This window comes from Oncorhynchus mykiss, chromosome 26 (genome assembly GCF_013265735.2).
Source record: "Oncorhynchus mykiss isolate Arlee chromosome 26, USDA_OmykA_1.1, whole genome shotgun sequence".
Classification (NCBI taxonomy): Eukaryota; Metazoa; Chordata; class Actinopteri; order Salmoniformes; family Salmonidae; genus Oncorhynchus; species Oncorhynchus mykiss.
In genome coordinates, this window is record NC_048590.1 from 42,669,116 (window position 1) to 42,684,872 (window position 15,757).

At 43.4% G+C, this 15,757-nt stretch overlaps 1 protein-coding gene across 3 annotated transcripts; it reads left to right on the forward strand.

The window, feature by feature from the left end:
• Positions 1-5,181: 5,181 nt before the first annotated feature.
• On the forward strand, positions 5,182-12,274 carry spg21 (spastic paraplegia 21 (H. sapiens)). Of its 3 annotated transcripts, none has more exons than XM_036963151.1 (10): positions 5,182-5,336; positions 5,728-5,792; positions 6,104-6,265; positions 7,247-7,327; positions 7,776-7,921; positions 8,443-8,551; positions 8,814-8,921; positions 9,136-9,276; positions 9,946-10,026; positions 11,505-12,274. In XM_036963151.1, the coding sequence occupies exons 2-10, from the start codon at positions 5,730-5,732 to the stop codon at positions 11,619-11,621; spliced, it is 1,008 nt and encodes a 335-aa protein (XP_036819046.1). In that variant the 5' UTR covers positions 5,182-5,336; positions 5,728-5,729; the 3' UTR covers positions 11,622-12,274.
• The last annotated feature ends 3,483 nt before the right edge of the window (positions 12,275-15,757 follow it).

Consider the following 15,757-nt stretch of genomic DNA (forward strand, 5'->3'; position numbering starts at 1 on the left):
CTACACCGGCCAAACCCGGACGACGCTGGACCAGTTGTGGTACAAACCGAAACAGGGTGTATGTAATGACGCCTCTAGCACTGAGATGCAGTGCCTTAGACCGCTGCGCCCATTTTCAAGATGGCCGGGGAGGAACTGCATCAAAGATGTTCTATTATAATGACAAGACATTAGAGTGACTGCTCCAACAATGGAAATACATGTCCTCAACGAGGTGCGATCAGGTGGGACCCTTCTAGCCAATGAGAGGGCACCAGGGCAGCTGTGCTCTGAACAACTGGCACAACTAAGTCGTTTTTTTCTTCCAAAGTTGGCGGAATGCCACATGCATCCACTTATATCAGTACATTTGTAACAGTCTAAACATTACGAAACTTCTATTAGATCAAACAAGCCATGTTATTCGACACGCTCTCATAGACCTCCATACAAAAAAGGGCTTATCTCTGATTGGGAGTCCCATAGGGCTGCGCACAACTCGCCCAGCGTCGTCCGGGTTTGGCCGGTGTCGGCCGTCATTGTAAATAAGAATTTGTCCTTAACTGACTTGCCAAATTAAATAAAGGTTAAATAAGAAAATATCCCAAGGACAGATTTTGGGTGTAGTAAATCCTCTTGCTTTGCCTCTTCCTCTTTGACTACATTGATTTTGCGTAACTGAATAAATAATTAGTGTAATAGACCAATAATGACTTAAAATGTGTGCTACAATGAGGACAACCCAAGTATGTCAGTTATATGTATATAATCAAAATCAAATCCAATTTTATTTGTCATATGCCCCGAATACAACAGGTTTAGACCGTACTGTGAAATGTTTACTTATAAGCCCTTAAACCAACAATGCAGTTTAAAGAAAAATAAGAGTTAAGAAAATGTATTCGTCACTTACACAGTTTGCAGCGAAATGCTTATGTGCTAGCTCCCATAACAATGCAGTACATTAATCATTAATAACACAGAAAAGAGTTGAGCCAAAAATAACAAGTAGTAGAAGTAATAGAAGAGGTAGTGTGCATCGTAATAATGGACTCTATTTACAAGTATAAAGCTGGTAGTGGAATCAATAGTATATATTAGAACAGGAGGGTTGACTGCGTGTGTGTGTGTGTGTGTGTGTGTGTGTGTGTGTGTGTGTGGGTGGGTGGGTGGGTGGGTGGGTGGGTGTGCGTGCGTAGTGCGTGCGTGTGTGTGTGTGTGTAGGTTTGTGTATAAGGGTTGTATGTGTGGGTAGTCAGTGCAAACAATTTCTAAGATACATATAGTCTCTCCGGTGTATATAGTCTCTAAGCTGCAGGTCTGTGCAGGGAGACAGCTAAGTTTAGCTTTTCAGAAATCTGATGGCCTGGTAGTAGAAGCTGTCTCAGATCCTGTTGGTCCGTGACCCGATACTCTGATACCATTTCCCAGATGGTAACAGAGTGAACAGTCTCTGGCTCGGGTGACTGAAGTCCTTGACGATCTTTCGGGCCTCCCTCAGACACGCCTAGTGTAGATGTCATTGCTTACCGCCCCAATAGGTCCACAGACGACGCAATCGCGATCACACTACACACTACACTAACCCATCTGGACAAGAGGAATACCTATGTAAGAATGCTGTTCATCAACTACAGCTCAGCATTTAACACCATAGTACCTTCCAAACTCATCATTAAGCTCGAGACCCTGGGTCTCGATCCCGCCCTGTGAAACTGGGTCCTGGAATTCCTGATGGGCCGCCCCCAGGTGGGGAGGGTAGGTAACAACATCTCCACCCCGCAGATCCTCAACACTGGGGCCCCACAAGGGTGCGTTCTCAGCCCTCTCCTGGACTCCCTGTTCACCCATGACTGCGTGGCCATGCACGCCTCCAACTCAATCCTCAAGTTTGCAGACGACACTAATGTGGTAGGCTTGATTACCAACAACGACGAGATGGCCTACAGGGAGGAGGTGAGGGCCCTCGGAGTGTGGTGTCAGGAAAATAACCTCACACACAATGTCAACAAAACAAAAGAGATGATCGTGGACTTCAGGAAACAGCAGAGGGAGCAGCCCCCTATGCACATCGAGGGGACAGTAGTGGAGAAAGTGGAAAGTTTTAAGTTCCTCGGCGTACACATCACGAACAAACTGAAATGGTCCACCCACACAGACAGCGTGGTGAAGAAGGCGCAGCAGTCCCTCTTCAACCTCAGGAGGCTGAAGAAATTCGGCTTGTCACCAAAAACACTCACAAACTTTTACAGATGCACAATCGAGAGCATCCTGTTGGGCTGTATCACCGCCTGGTATGGCAACTGCTCCGCCCATAACCGTAAGGCTCTCCAGATGGTAGTGAGGTCTGCACAACGCATCACCGGGGGCAAACTACCTGCCCTCCAGGACACCTACACCACCCGATGTCACAGAAAGGCCAAAAAGATCATCAAGGACAACAACCACTCGAGCCACTGCCTGTTCACCCCGCTATTATCCAGAAGGCGAGGTCAGTACAGGTGCATCAAAGCGGAGACCGAGAGACTGAAAAACAGCTTCTATCTCAAGGCCATCAGACTGTTAAACAGCCATCACTAACATTGAGTGGCTGCTGCCAACATACTGACTCAACTCTAGCCACTTAAATAATGGAAAAATTGATGTAATAAATGTATCACTAGCCACTTTAAACAATGCCACTCTATATAATGTTTACATACCCTACATTACTCATCTCATATGTACTGTATATACTGTACTCTATACCATCTACTGCATCTTGCCTATGCCGTCCTGCCATCACTCATTCATATATTTGTATGTACATATTCTTATTCATTCCTTTACACTTGTGTGTATAAGGTCGTTGTTGTGAAATTGTTTGGTTAGATTACTTGTTAGATATTACTGCATGGTCGGAACTAGAAGCACAAGCATTTCGCTACACTCACATTAACATCTGCTAACCATGTGTATGTGACAAATAACATTTGATTTGATTTGTCCCGGAGGGCAGGGAGCTCTCCCCCAGTTATGCAGTGGGCCGGCCGCACCACTCTCTGTTGGGCCTTCTGGTTGAGGGGGGTGCAGTTGCCGTTCCAGGCGGTGATGCAGTTGCCGTTCCAGGCGGTGGTGCAGTTGCCGTTCCAGGCGGTGGTGCAGTTGCCGTTCCAGGCGGTGATGCAGCCAGTCAAGATGTTCTCGATTGTGCAGCTATAGAACTTATTTAGGATTCAATGGGCCATGCCAAATTTCTTCAGGCACCTAGGGTTGAAGAGGTGCTGCTGCACCTTTTTCACCATGATGGTGATGTGATTGGGCCATGTCTGGATCTCTGTGATGTGCACACAGAGGAACTGTAAGGTTTTTACCCTCCCCCAGCAGCCCTGTCAATGACAATAGGTGCAGGCTCCTCCCCCTGTTTCCTGTAGTCCACGATCGTCTCCTTGGTTTTGCTGACGTTGAGGGAGAGGCTGTTTCTAACCTCCTCCCTCCTCCTCCGCCCTGCTTTGTTTATCTTGGCCAGGTCACAGTTGTAAATGAGAACTTGTTCTCAACTGGCCTACCTGGTTAAATAAAGGTAAAATAAAATAAATCCAATAAACATGGAGTATACCCTGTATACCCACGACTGTGTGACCTCACACAGTTCCAACTCCATCATCAAATTTGCTGACAACACAACAGTAGTAGGCCTGATTACCAACAACGACGAGATGGCCTACAGGGAGGAGGTAGGCCCTCTGACGGTGTGGTGCCAGGTAAAAAACCTCTCCCTCAACGTCAGCAAAACCAAGGAATTGATCGTGGACTTCAGGAGGAACCAGGCTGGGCATGCCCCCATCCTCATCAACGGGGCCGCCATTGAGACAGTTCCTCTGGTACACATCTCCAAGGAGCTAAAATGGTCAAACCACACGGACACTATGGTGAAGAAGGAACGACAGTGACTCTTCAACCTCAGGAGGCTGAAGAAATGTGGCCTGTCCCCGAGGGCCCTCACAGTGTTCTACAGGAGCACCATCGAGAGCATACTGTCAGGCTTTATCATAGCCTGGTCCGACAACTCCACCTCTACACACTGAGTGTACAAAACATTAGGAACAACTGCTCTTTTCATGACATACACTGACTAGGTGAATCCAGGTGAAAGTTATGATCCCTTATTAATTTCACCTAAATCCACTTCAATCAGTGTAGATGAAGAGGACTTAGAGAAGGATTTTTAAGCCTTGAGACAATTGAGATACGGATTGTGTATGCGTGCCATTCAGAGGGTGAATGGGCAAGACAAAACATGTAAGTGCCTTTGTATGGTAGTAGGTGCCAGGCGCACCAGTTTGAATGTGTAAAGAACTGCACAGCTGCTGGGTTTTTCATGCTCACCAGTTTCCCGTGTGTATCAAGAATGTTCCACCAACCAAAGGACATCCAGCCAACTTGACACAATAGTGGGAAGCATTGGAGTGAACATGGGCCTGCATCCCTGTGGAATGCTTTTGTCACCTCGTAGAGTCCATGCCCCGACAAATTGAGGCTGTTCTGAGGGCAAAAGGGGGTGCAACTCAATATTAGGAAGGTGTTCCTAATGTTTTGTACACTCAGTGTACAACAGACTATTACAGGTGGCTATATAAAACTATAAAAAAATACGCTACCAGCTTTGGATCTCTTGGACTTGTAGAATTTCCCATTATAACCAATTTCCCTACAACAAATATGTAGTTTGTTACATTGTTGTTTCAATGATGAGTCAGTCTAAGTAAATCATTAGATCTGAAGGCAAAAATGTACCTAATCCCATGGTTTTTAAGAGATCCAATAGAATGTTGTTTGTTTGTCATTTTCAATGAACATGTGAACATTCCAACTTGTCTCAACATTCCTTTATCAGCCTGCGAACATTCTATTGAATAGACCCCATACAACAAAATATTTAAAGATGTGAAAAACATAGAACAATTGAATGCCATCAAACCTTTGACACCTCAAAGTGGACACATTTTTGGTCTGGCCCCTTGACTATTCGCTGTAGATATATGAGCCTAAAAGGGAACACACCATGTCCTATTGTAAAATCTTGGTGAACAAAATGTATACATTGGTCTCATGACCATCTTTTCTCTAATGTATAGACAAAGGTTTTAGGCTTTAGGTTTTTAATAGAAGTCTGTGGTTTTAGGAGATCAATAATCATGAAGTAAAGGAGACGAGGAGAGGAAGGAAGTAATTTAAGAATGTTGAAACACGCCCCTGAGCATCACGGAAGTGCGTGCAAGTAATGTCATATGACTTGTTCAGAACGAGAAATAAAATGTTGCTAATCTGTGGATAAAAGTGGACCTTAACGGTGAATGATATCCAAAGCAAACACGGTAATATTGACCCTATGTATTTTGACATATTTTTGTTTTTGTCATTGATCATCGGTTTGCAGGTAATAACTTTGTGAGAGAGAAAATCGTACAGTCGTTAGCTAACGTTACAGCTTAAGTATTCGTCACGAGTGATGACTAACGTTAGCTAGGATGGCTAACGTGAACTAGACAGAGACATGCGACAAACTAGCCAAATAAAATAAATGCAAACTGGTGTTAGCTGACGGTTCTCATCAACCCCCCTCTTTAGTTACTAAAGAGATAAACAAGCACACGCTGAAGGATGGCTAATCAGTTTCAGAATCATCATACTTCCTTCCTTTAACAGGAGGATACTTAATACCAGCCTATTAGCTGCATACTAGCCTTCGTCTTCTTGTTTCCACAGAAATGGAGGAGATAAGAATATCTCCTGATTACAACTGGTTCAGAAGCACAGTGCCACTTAAAAAAGTAAGCAAAAACACCATATCGCACTCCACAATAGCCTAGCTAGCTTTATCACTACAGTTGTTTCAGTTGCTGGCCATTCACATAGCCCGTATGAACTCAATACAATAATATTTAATTGAACAGTTATACTATATATCTTCAGTTTGTTGACATTGACGAGTCCAACACCAGTCTTCTTAAATATTCCTTTCATTGACGTGATCCCATCTAGAAACACAGTTCTTTGTTATAGAATTTGCTATAATATTACATGGAATGTTTTGCATTTATGGGTTGTACATTCATGTTTCACCTCTGTATCATCTCTCTAGATTATAGTGGACGACGATGACAGCAAGGTGTGGTCCTTGTATGACGCAGGCCCAAAGAGCATCAGGTGTCCCATCATATTCCTTCCCCCTGTGAGTGGGACAGCAGAGGTGTTCTTCCAGCAGGTCTTAGCCCTGACAGGCTGGGGCTACAGAGTCATCTCAGTGAGTCACTGTGAAAGAACACCTTTATGGCTTGTGGCTCATAATATTCATTAAGATATTCATCATCCACAGTCAAATGACCAAGGCACTCCTTTTGGAATATTAGATACACTAGACTGGGTCCACTCTACAGGTTTTGTGATGCTTATTTATTCAGTGTAGAGGCAACCAGTGCAAATCAAACATTTTGGCTGTTAGGCCATCCTCCATATTTAGAATTTAAAATAAAACGCCTTTTATATGAAGAACTTTGGAAAAACTGTATTCGGACTGTATGGTGAGAATTTAGAATGGATCAGTAATGGATGAATGCTGGTATTTTGATATTTGACCTACACAGTTAATATAACGAATATAACAGTAAGACAGGCAAAACTGAGGAGTGTAGTTAAGTCTAATGCTTTTATAAGCATCTTTATGAAGCTGGTATACTTTTAATTGCGCTATAGGTTCATAAAGGTGTTTTCAGATTTTTATTGACCAAATAGTGAGAGAGAATAACAGTGGGGAAGGTTAAAGCGAGGTTGTGTGAAAGGGCAGTAGGCTGGATTTGATCACATGCCGATACTAAAGACGCGTGCTGGAGGCTTTACCTCTAGACCAGCCAGGGTACAATACAAGTCTATTCTGATGTAGGAGTAGAAGTCTTTCACTAGGCTATATTCCAAGTGATTTTTATTTGAGCCAGGCACCATTGAATGTCATGACGTTAACATCACACTGAGTGGCATAGAGTTGATTCCGGTTCTCTGTAGCTGCTAGGTTCATCTAGTGCTTTTAGCTGTTAGAGATTTGGCTTTGTTTTGTTTTAGAACTGTATGCAAACAAGGATAAAACACATCCGAAGCAGAATAAGTTTACCCAACACAGGACCGTTTTGATCTGGATTAAATGTGTTTTAAACTAGCCCCAGGGGTTCCTAGACTGGATATATTCTACAAGTTAAGGTTTCTGAAAATGACTTTTCTCTGTCTCTCTTAGCTGCAGTATCCTGTTTATTGGGATCTCTTGGAGTTCTGTGATGGATTTCGGAAGCTTCTTGATCACTTGCATTTGGACAAGGTTTGTATTACCATGGAAAACTTGTAACGCTAGTCTTTTATGGTTTTACAATGGTATGACCTGGAATTATGCAAAACCGACAGCTATAATGCGTTTTTAATATAATAATATATGACATATAGCAGATGCTTTTCTCCAAAGTGACTTAGTCATGCGTCTATACTGCATACATTTTACGTATGGGTGTCCCTGAGAATTAAACCCACAACCCTGGCGGGGCAAGCACCATGCTCTACCAACTGAGCCATACAGGACCATATTATTACTATATTAATGGTATTATTACATAATACATTATTACTTGTTATATAAACATGTTATAATTGTCTTATTATAATTTATGTAGCAAATGTTCAATATAGTCATGATCATTATGGACTTCCATTCTAAGTGCATCATAATGCATTAAGGCTTTAAGTAAAGTGTCAGACTATTTCTATTGTTATAGGTCCATCTATTTGGTGCTTCTCTGGGCGGCTTCCTGGCCCAGAAGTTTGCCGAGCACACACACAAGTCTCCCAGAGTCCACTCTCTGATCCTGTGCAACTCCTTCAGTGACACCACCATCTTCAACCAGACATTGACAGCCAACAGGTACAGTCCTGGGTTGTATTCCTTAAGGAACACTGTAGCAAAATTAAAACAAGCATTTCTTATTGGACAAGTTCAAGTAGTCCTGCCCGGTTTGTCTGTTTTTTTCGATTTGGTGCCTAATGAATAAGACCGTTTTACCCTTACCGTGCTGTGGAGGAAGAACAGGGTCGTGTTCAGTGGACAGACGTTGTGGAGCGGTGCAGATAGAAATGCCATGAATAGAGCTGACATGATTCCTTTCTCTACATGTCAGAAAGGCAACATTTTACCCTGTTGAACGCGACCCAGGTGTTTGTCAAAACGCAAAACATAGCCTTTGTTTATGGTCTGTCATTACAAATGTCATCTGTGTACCGTGTAGGCCTCCAGAGTTCATTAAAGTTACATGTTTGCCAGTCTTGTCTTTTTTGGTTTAGCCTTACCATTTAGCTTTGAGCCACATACGTTTCTCTATTCTCTACCTGTAGATCCCTGTTCTGAGTCATTCATACAGGGACGCCATGTTATTTCTTGCCTTCCAGCTTTTGGTTGATGCCCGCCTTCATGTTGAAGAAGATTGTCCTGGGGAACTTCGCTAAAGGACCTGTCGACCCCAAGATGGCCGACGCAATCGACTTTATGGTCGACAGAGTAAGTTCCAGACCTCTATTAAAGGGGTAATCTGAAATTGTTTTGGTAAACAGCTGAGGGATTGTCTAGAGAAATGTAACCACTCAAATTCACAGCAGAGATGCATATTTTGGGTTTTGATGAGGTATGGCAGTTACCACCTCTCTCTCTCTTTCTCCCCCCCCCTTCTCTCTCTCTCTACCCATTTCTCTCTTTCATCTCTCTCTTTCTCTCAACCCCCTTCTCTGTCTCTCTCCACCTCTTTCTCTCTCCCCCTCCCTAGCTGGAGAGCCTGAACCAGGGTGAGCTAGCCTCCAGACTAACACTCAACTGTCAGAACTCCTACGTGGAGCCTCACAAGATAAAGGACCTGGCTGTCACCATTATGGATGTAGGAGGAACTGCTGTTCATTTGCATTTGCATTTGCATTCTTGTTTACTGTACATCTCACTTCACATATCAGTAGGGATTGGCTGTTTTGTGGCTTGTGGGTGGGTCATTGGAGCTGTAACCTGGATGTGTTCTGTGCTTATGCATATGTATGCGACTGTGTATAACTGTGTGTGTGCTACTTGTTTGTGTGCGCGTTTCATTTGGTTTAAAGGTGTTCGACCAGAGTGCCCTGTCACACGAGGCGAAAGAGGAAATGTATAAGCTGTATCCAAATGCCAGACGGGCTCACCTCAAAACGGGTGGAAACTTCCCCTACCTGTGTAGGAGTGCTGAGGTCAACCTATACATACAGGTGAGCACATCAGAGTTGGTAGAAAAGACACACTGTACCATTTAAACCACCAAACTGATATGATAAATATTACACAATGTATTTCATGTGGGGATATGATGTGACTTTCCCCTTACATTGTATTAGGAACAGAAGTTTATAAGAAAGTGAAGTGATGTCTGTCATCAAAATGTATCTTGTAGCACAGATGCGGCTGGTTGGGTTAGCCTGGAGAGGAAGCTGTGGTATTATCTCACCACTTTAGTATGTTTATCTTGTATATTTCAGACTCAGCTGATGATGATAGTGTCAACAGTTCTACTCTCATACCGCTCTCACCTCAATGTGGCTAACATTTCCCAGCCTAATTGTTACCAAATATCCAAATGGAGATTCAGTGAATACTAACATCTGACATAGATTGATTTATCTCGAGGAGTCTCCCACGCTTGTCTCAAAGCAGCGAGATGTCGCTGTCCCAATCAAAACGGTGCTGAAATTATAATCTAGGTGACCACACACGACTATTGCTTTAAATTAGTATAACGGCTGGATATGACTTTGGGAGTTTCAGTATAAGCAAGAATTTGATACATGCCTTCAATTGCATTAGCCTACTTTATTCAAATATTGTCATCATTCAGTGCATCATAACTAAGGTGAGTTTTCCTCTATCTGCGCTTTTTCTAGATCCAATGGCTGTTTCCTCCTCTCCTCACTCTGCTGTCGTCCGCCTCCGCCATGTTGTTCTCAACACCACTTTATTTCAATGTACACTTTTCTAGAAATCTTTTTACTCATTTTTTTGGCACTTCATTTCTGTGATGTCAGGCCTGGGCTCGGGCTTCAGCTCACCGGGCTTCGGTCAGACCGGGATCGAATTTCAGTTCTGATGAGAACTCTAAACTGCATTCGGGTCTCATGTGCAGTCCGGCGGTGTCAATTATGCTCAAGGTTTCCATGTGAAAACCTGTTTGGATAATGTGCTATTTTATGCCAATATTTGCGGAATTGCTTTAGTGCGACATTGTTGTAATTTCTCAGGTCTTGTAATTTTATTTTCTTGGGAAATGTGAGGTGTTGATCCCGGCTACCGGTGTTTATCTTTAAAATTGTATTTAACTTGGCAGGTCATTAAAGTCAATGACAGGAAGAGTGGTAACCCCACACTGTTGAATGTTCTAACAATTCTCAGACTCGTACATGTAGTAGTGTAGCCTCGGTAATGTATTAAACATGTGAGTTTGTGATGAATCCAGCAGTGCAGGCTCCTGCACATTTCTTATTGCCGTTTCATTGTGTTACTACTATGGTGCTATTTCTACTGAAACAACCTTAAACGGTCATAGACCACAAGCATCACTATGTACCATTTGGTACCAGATAGTTATCAATAGTGCTGACTTCTTTGATGCAAGTCAAGTATCCATTGTTGGTACATAGTTACTACTGTAGTTAGTTAATACCAATGTACATACCAATTACTAGCTGGAAATCAGGCTGTAGGTATCTACAACCACCAGATAGACCACAATCTTGAATAGCACCACTAAACATAGTCAGACACTTGATTCCACAGCTTCCTCTGCAGGCTAACCCAACCAGCTGCATCTGTGCTACAAAAGAGGTTTTGGTCACTGACATCCCTTGTTAATCCCTAGTGTTAAGTGTTTGACTATGTTTTAAGTGGTGCTTTTCAACAAGATTGTCTGTCTGGTGTTTGGAGATGCAGCCAAAAATCTTTCTTTCCAGCTAGTACTTGGTATGTACATTGGTATTAACTAACTACAGTAGTAACTATGTACCAACAATAGATACTTGACTTGCATCAAAGAAGTCAGCACTATTGGTAACTATCTGGTACCAAATGGTACGTAGTGATGCTTGTGGTCTATGACCGTTTAAGGTTGTTTCAGTAGAAATAGCACCATAGTAGTAACACAATGAAACGGCAATAAGAAATGTGCAGGAGCCTGCACTGCTGGATTCATCACAAACTCACATGTTTAATACATTACCGAGGCTACACTACTAGATGTACGAGTCTGAGAATTGTTAGAACATTCAACAGTGTGGGGTTACCACTCTTCCTGTCATGACCTTACTTATTGTACCTGCAAGTTAGCCTTGTACCAACATCCTGATCTCAAGCTTACATTCTGTAAGGATGGTCATATGAGGCTTCCTGCATGTAACTTCATATAGACTATTTCTGAACATGTTCCCTCTGTCTCGACCCCTCTCCTCAGATTCACCTGCGGCAGTTCCACGGGACGCGGTACGCCGCCATCAACTCGGACATGGTGAGCGCCGAGGAGCTGGAGGTGCAGAAGAGCCACCTGGTGAATAGCGCCAACGACCAATGACGAGACTGTTACCCAGCACCTTCTCCTCTCTCCCAGCTCTGACCGGCAGGCCAGAACCATAGAATCGGATTGGCTGATTCTGTGGGGCAGAACTATGGGAACTACGTTTCCCTGACCAGCAAAACAGCCAAGAAAAAGTCAACCATAGAAATTAGAATGACTCAATTCTATTTCTGTATTTCTATGATCTCAACCATCATCACCCAGTCACCACGACTGGTCACACGGATCTATGGATCCACTTGTTAAAAAAGGTCATCTCTTCACCTGATCTTCTTTCTGTTTTTTCTACGATATTGAATACAATCAATCCACAAGTTGAACTGATACTATTTTTACTTTACAGTTAAAAATATATATTTTAATTATCACTGTTACTGTAAATAGAGCGTAATTGGCTACGTTGCTTTGAGAGAAGAAACGCCATGTTATGAACCTTTTGCCTTATGTGATATAAATCTCATGCATTTAATTGATGTTGCACTTTTGAATTCCATGTTTTTCCTTCTATGTTTATGGTTAACTCTGCCAACCGTGGCGATACTTGGTAAGCTAGAAAACCTGCACTGATTAGATATACAGCGGAGGATGTTAGTCAGAAGAAATAATGTTAAATTTAATTTGTAATTTAATAAAGCCTTCTTGAAAACATGCCCTGCCATGTGGGGTTTTGTGTAATTTCAACCAACTTTCTATGCATTTCCATAGGTTGTTATACACTTATGAATGCCTAAATCCTATTTGTGCTGGAATGATGTAAAGCACAATAAATGCAAGATGTCATGTTGATAGAACATTTTCCATAATGCTGGGGGTTGGTCTATTGCAGGGATCAATAACTACAATCAGCCATGGGATGATTTTTAATTTTCTCGAGCGGATGGTCATGGGGTCGGAACATACACTACCGTTCAAAGGTTTGGGGTCACTTTTTTATTGCGGACTGCAATAGCATCGAATAGTCCCCACGATATGCAACTGTTCAGGGAAGTCAGGAACCAATACACGCAGTCAGTCAGGAAAGCCAAGTCTAGCTTTTTCAAGCAGAAATTCACATCCTGTAGCTCTAACTCCAAAAAGTTTTGGGACACTAAAGTCCATGGAGAATAAGAGCACCTCCTTCCAGCTGCCCACTGCACTGAGGCTAGGCAACACGGTCACCAATGATAAATCCATGATAATCAAACATTTCAATAAGCATTTCTCAACGGCTAGCCATGCCTTCCTCCTGGCTACTCCAACCCCGGCCAACAGCTCCGCCCCCCACGCAGCTACTCGCCCAAGCCTCCCAGCTTCTCCTTCACCCAAATCCAGACAGCATATGTTCTGAAAGAGCTGCAAAACCTGGACCCGTACAAATCAGCTGGGCTTGACAATCTGGACCCTGTCTTTCTAAAACGATCCGCTGCCATTGTTGCAACCCCTATTACCAGCCTGTTCAACCTCTCTTTCGTATCGTCCGAGATCCCTAAAGATGGGAAAGCTGCTGCGGTCATCCCCCTCTTCAAATGGGGTGGCACCCTAGACCCAAACTGTTACAGACCTATATCCATCCTGCCCTGCCTATCTAAAGTCTTCGAAAGCCAAGTTAATAAACAGATAACTGACCATTTCGAATCCCACCGTAACTTCTCCCCCTTGCAATCAGGTACTAAACGATATCATAACCGCCATCGATAAAAGACAGTACTGTGCAGCCGTCTTCATCGACCTGGCCAAGGCTTTCGACTCTGTCAATCACCGTATTCTTATCGGCAGACTCAATAGCCTTGGTTTTTCTAATGACTGCCTCGCCTGGTTCACCAACTACTTTGCAGACAGAGTTCAGTGTGTCAAATCGGAGGGCATGTTGTCCGGACCCCTAGCAGTCTCTATGGGGGTACCACAGGGTTCAATTCTCGGGCCGACTCTCTTCTCTGTATATATCAATGATGTCACTTTTGCTGCGGGCGATTCCCAAATCCACCTCTACGCAGACGACACCATTCTTTATACTTCTGGCCCTTCCTTGGACACTGTGCTAACTAACCTCCAAACGAGCTTCAATGCCATACAACACTCCTTCCGTGGCCTCCAAATGTTCTTAAACGCTAGTAAAACCAAATGCATGCTTTTCAACCGTTCGCTGCCCGCACCCACCAGCCCGACTAGCATCACCACCCTGCACGGTTCCGACCTAGAATATGTGGACAACTATAAGTACCTAGGTGTCTGGCTAGACTGTAAACTCTTCTTCCAGACTCATATTAAACATCTCCAATCAAAAATCAAATCTAGAATCAGCTTTCTATTTCGCAACAAAGCCTTCTTCACTCACGCCGCCAAACTCACCCTCGTAAAACAGACTATCCTACCGATCCTCGACTTCGGCTATGTCATCTACAAAATAGCTTCCAACACTCTACTCAGCAAACTGGATGCAGTCTATCACAGTGCCATCCGTTTTGTTACCAAATCACCTTAGACCACCACCACTGTGACCTGTATGCTCTAGTCGGCTGGCCCTCGCTACATATTCGTCGCCAGACCCACTGGTTCCAGGTCATCTATAAGTCTATGCTAGGTAAAGCTCCGCCTTATCTCAGTTCACTGGTCACGATAACAACACCCACCCGTAGCACACGTTCCAGCAGGTATATCTCACTGATCAACCCCAAAGCCAACACCTCGTTTGGCCGCCTTTCCTTCCAGTTCTCTGCTGCCAGTGACTGGAATGATTTGCAAAAAACCCATTATCAGCAACCATCACTCCTGTGTTCCAATGGCTCTTTGTGTTAGCTAATCCAAGTTTATAATTTTAAAAGGCTAATTGATCATTAGAAAACCCTTTTGCAATTATGTTAGCACAGTTGAAAACTGTTGTTCTGATTAAAGAAGCAATAAAACTGCCCTTTAGACTAGTTGAGTGTCTGGAGCATCAGCATCTGTGGGTTTGATTACAGGCTCAAAATGGCCAGAAACAAAGAACTTTCTTCTGAAACTTGTCAGTCTATTCTAAGAAATTAAGGCTATTCCATGCGAGAAATTGCCAAGGAACTGAAGATCTGGTACAACGCTGTGTACTACTCCCTTCACAGAACAGCGCAAACTGGCTCTAACCAGAATAGAAAGAAGAGTGGCTTCATTAAATAGTACCCTCAAAACACTAGTCTCAACGTCAACAGTGAAGAGGCGACTCTGGGATGCTGGCCTTCTAGGCAGAGTTCTTCTGTCCAGTCTCAACGTCAACAGTGAAGAGGCGACTCTGGGATGCTGGCCTTCTAGGCAGAGTTCTTCTGTCCAGTCTCAACGTCAACAGTGAAGAGGTGACTCTGGGATGCTGGCCTTCTAGGCAGAGTTCTTCTGTCCAGTCTCAACGTCAACAGGGAAGAGGGACTCCGGGATGCTGGCCTTCTAGGCAGAGTTCCTCTGTCCAGTCTCAACGTCAACAGTGAAGAGGCGACTCTGGGATGCTGGCCTTCTAGGCAGAGTTCTTCTGTCCAGTCTCAACGTCAACAGTGAAGAGGTGACTCTGGGATGCTGGCCTTCTAGGCAGAGTTCTTCTGTCCAGTCTCAACGTCAACAGTGAAGAGGCGACTCCAGGATGCTGGCCTTCTAGGCAGAGTTCTTCTGTCCAGTGTGTGTTCTTTTGCCCATCTTAATATTTGTTTAATTTTTATTGGTCAGTCTGAGATATGGCTTTTTCTTTGCAACTCTGCCTAGAAGTTCAGCATTCCGGAGTCACCTCATTAACAATGTCTACACTGTATTTCTGATCAATTTGATGCTATTTTAAATGGACAAAAAAAATGTGCTTTTCTTTCAAAAACAAAGGACATTTCTAAGCGACCCCAAACTTTTGAACAGTAGTGTAATTACAAATTATTTGTAAACTGCAAATTAACTGCAAGAAACCCAAACAGATATATTGAAATATAACGTACTTTCAAACCTTGCTTATCACATGTCTCTATTATTCGTGGAAATAATTGGGAACAGATTTACCAAATTAAAATCAATTGAAGCTGATTTCTTGCTATTCAGAAAACTTGGGATGCCAAAGAAAAGCACAGAATTTGGCTCGCAGGCTGCCAGTTGGGGAACCCTGGTCTAGTGGTAATTCTGCTGCCCCCTGGATCACATGACAGTGAAGGCAG

Excerpts from the sequence above, each read along its gene's own strand:
- spg21 (XM_036963151.1), top strand. The coding sequence starts at position 5,730 with ATGGAGGAGATAAGAATATCTCCTGATTACAACTGGTTCAGAAGCACA. Across the intron at positions 8,922-9,135 it reads TGGCTGTCACCATTATGGAT|GTGTTCGACCAGAGTGCCCT; the intron begins GTAGGAGGAACT and ends TTTGGTTTAAAG. Across the intron at positions 10,027-11,504 it reads CAACACCACTTTATTTCAAT|ATTCACCTGCGGCAGTTCCA; the intron begins GTACACTTTTCT and ends CCCTCTCCTCAG.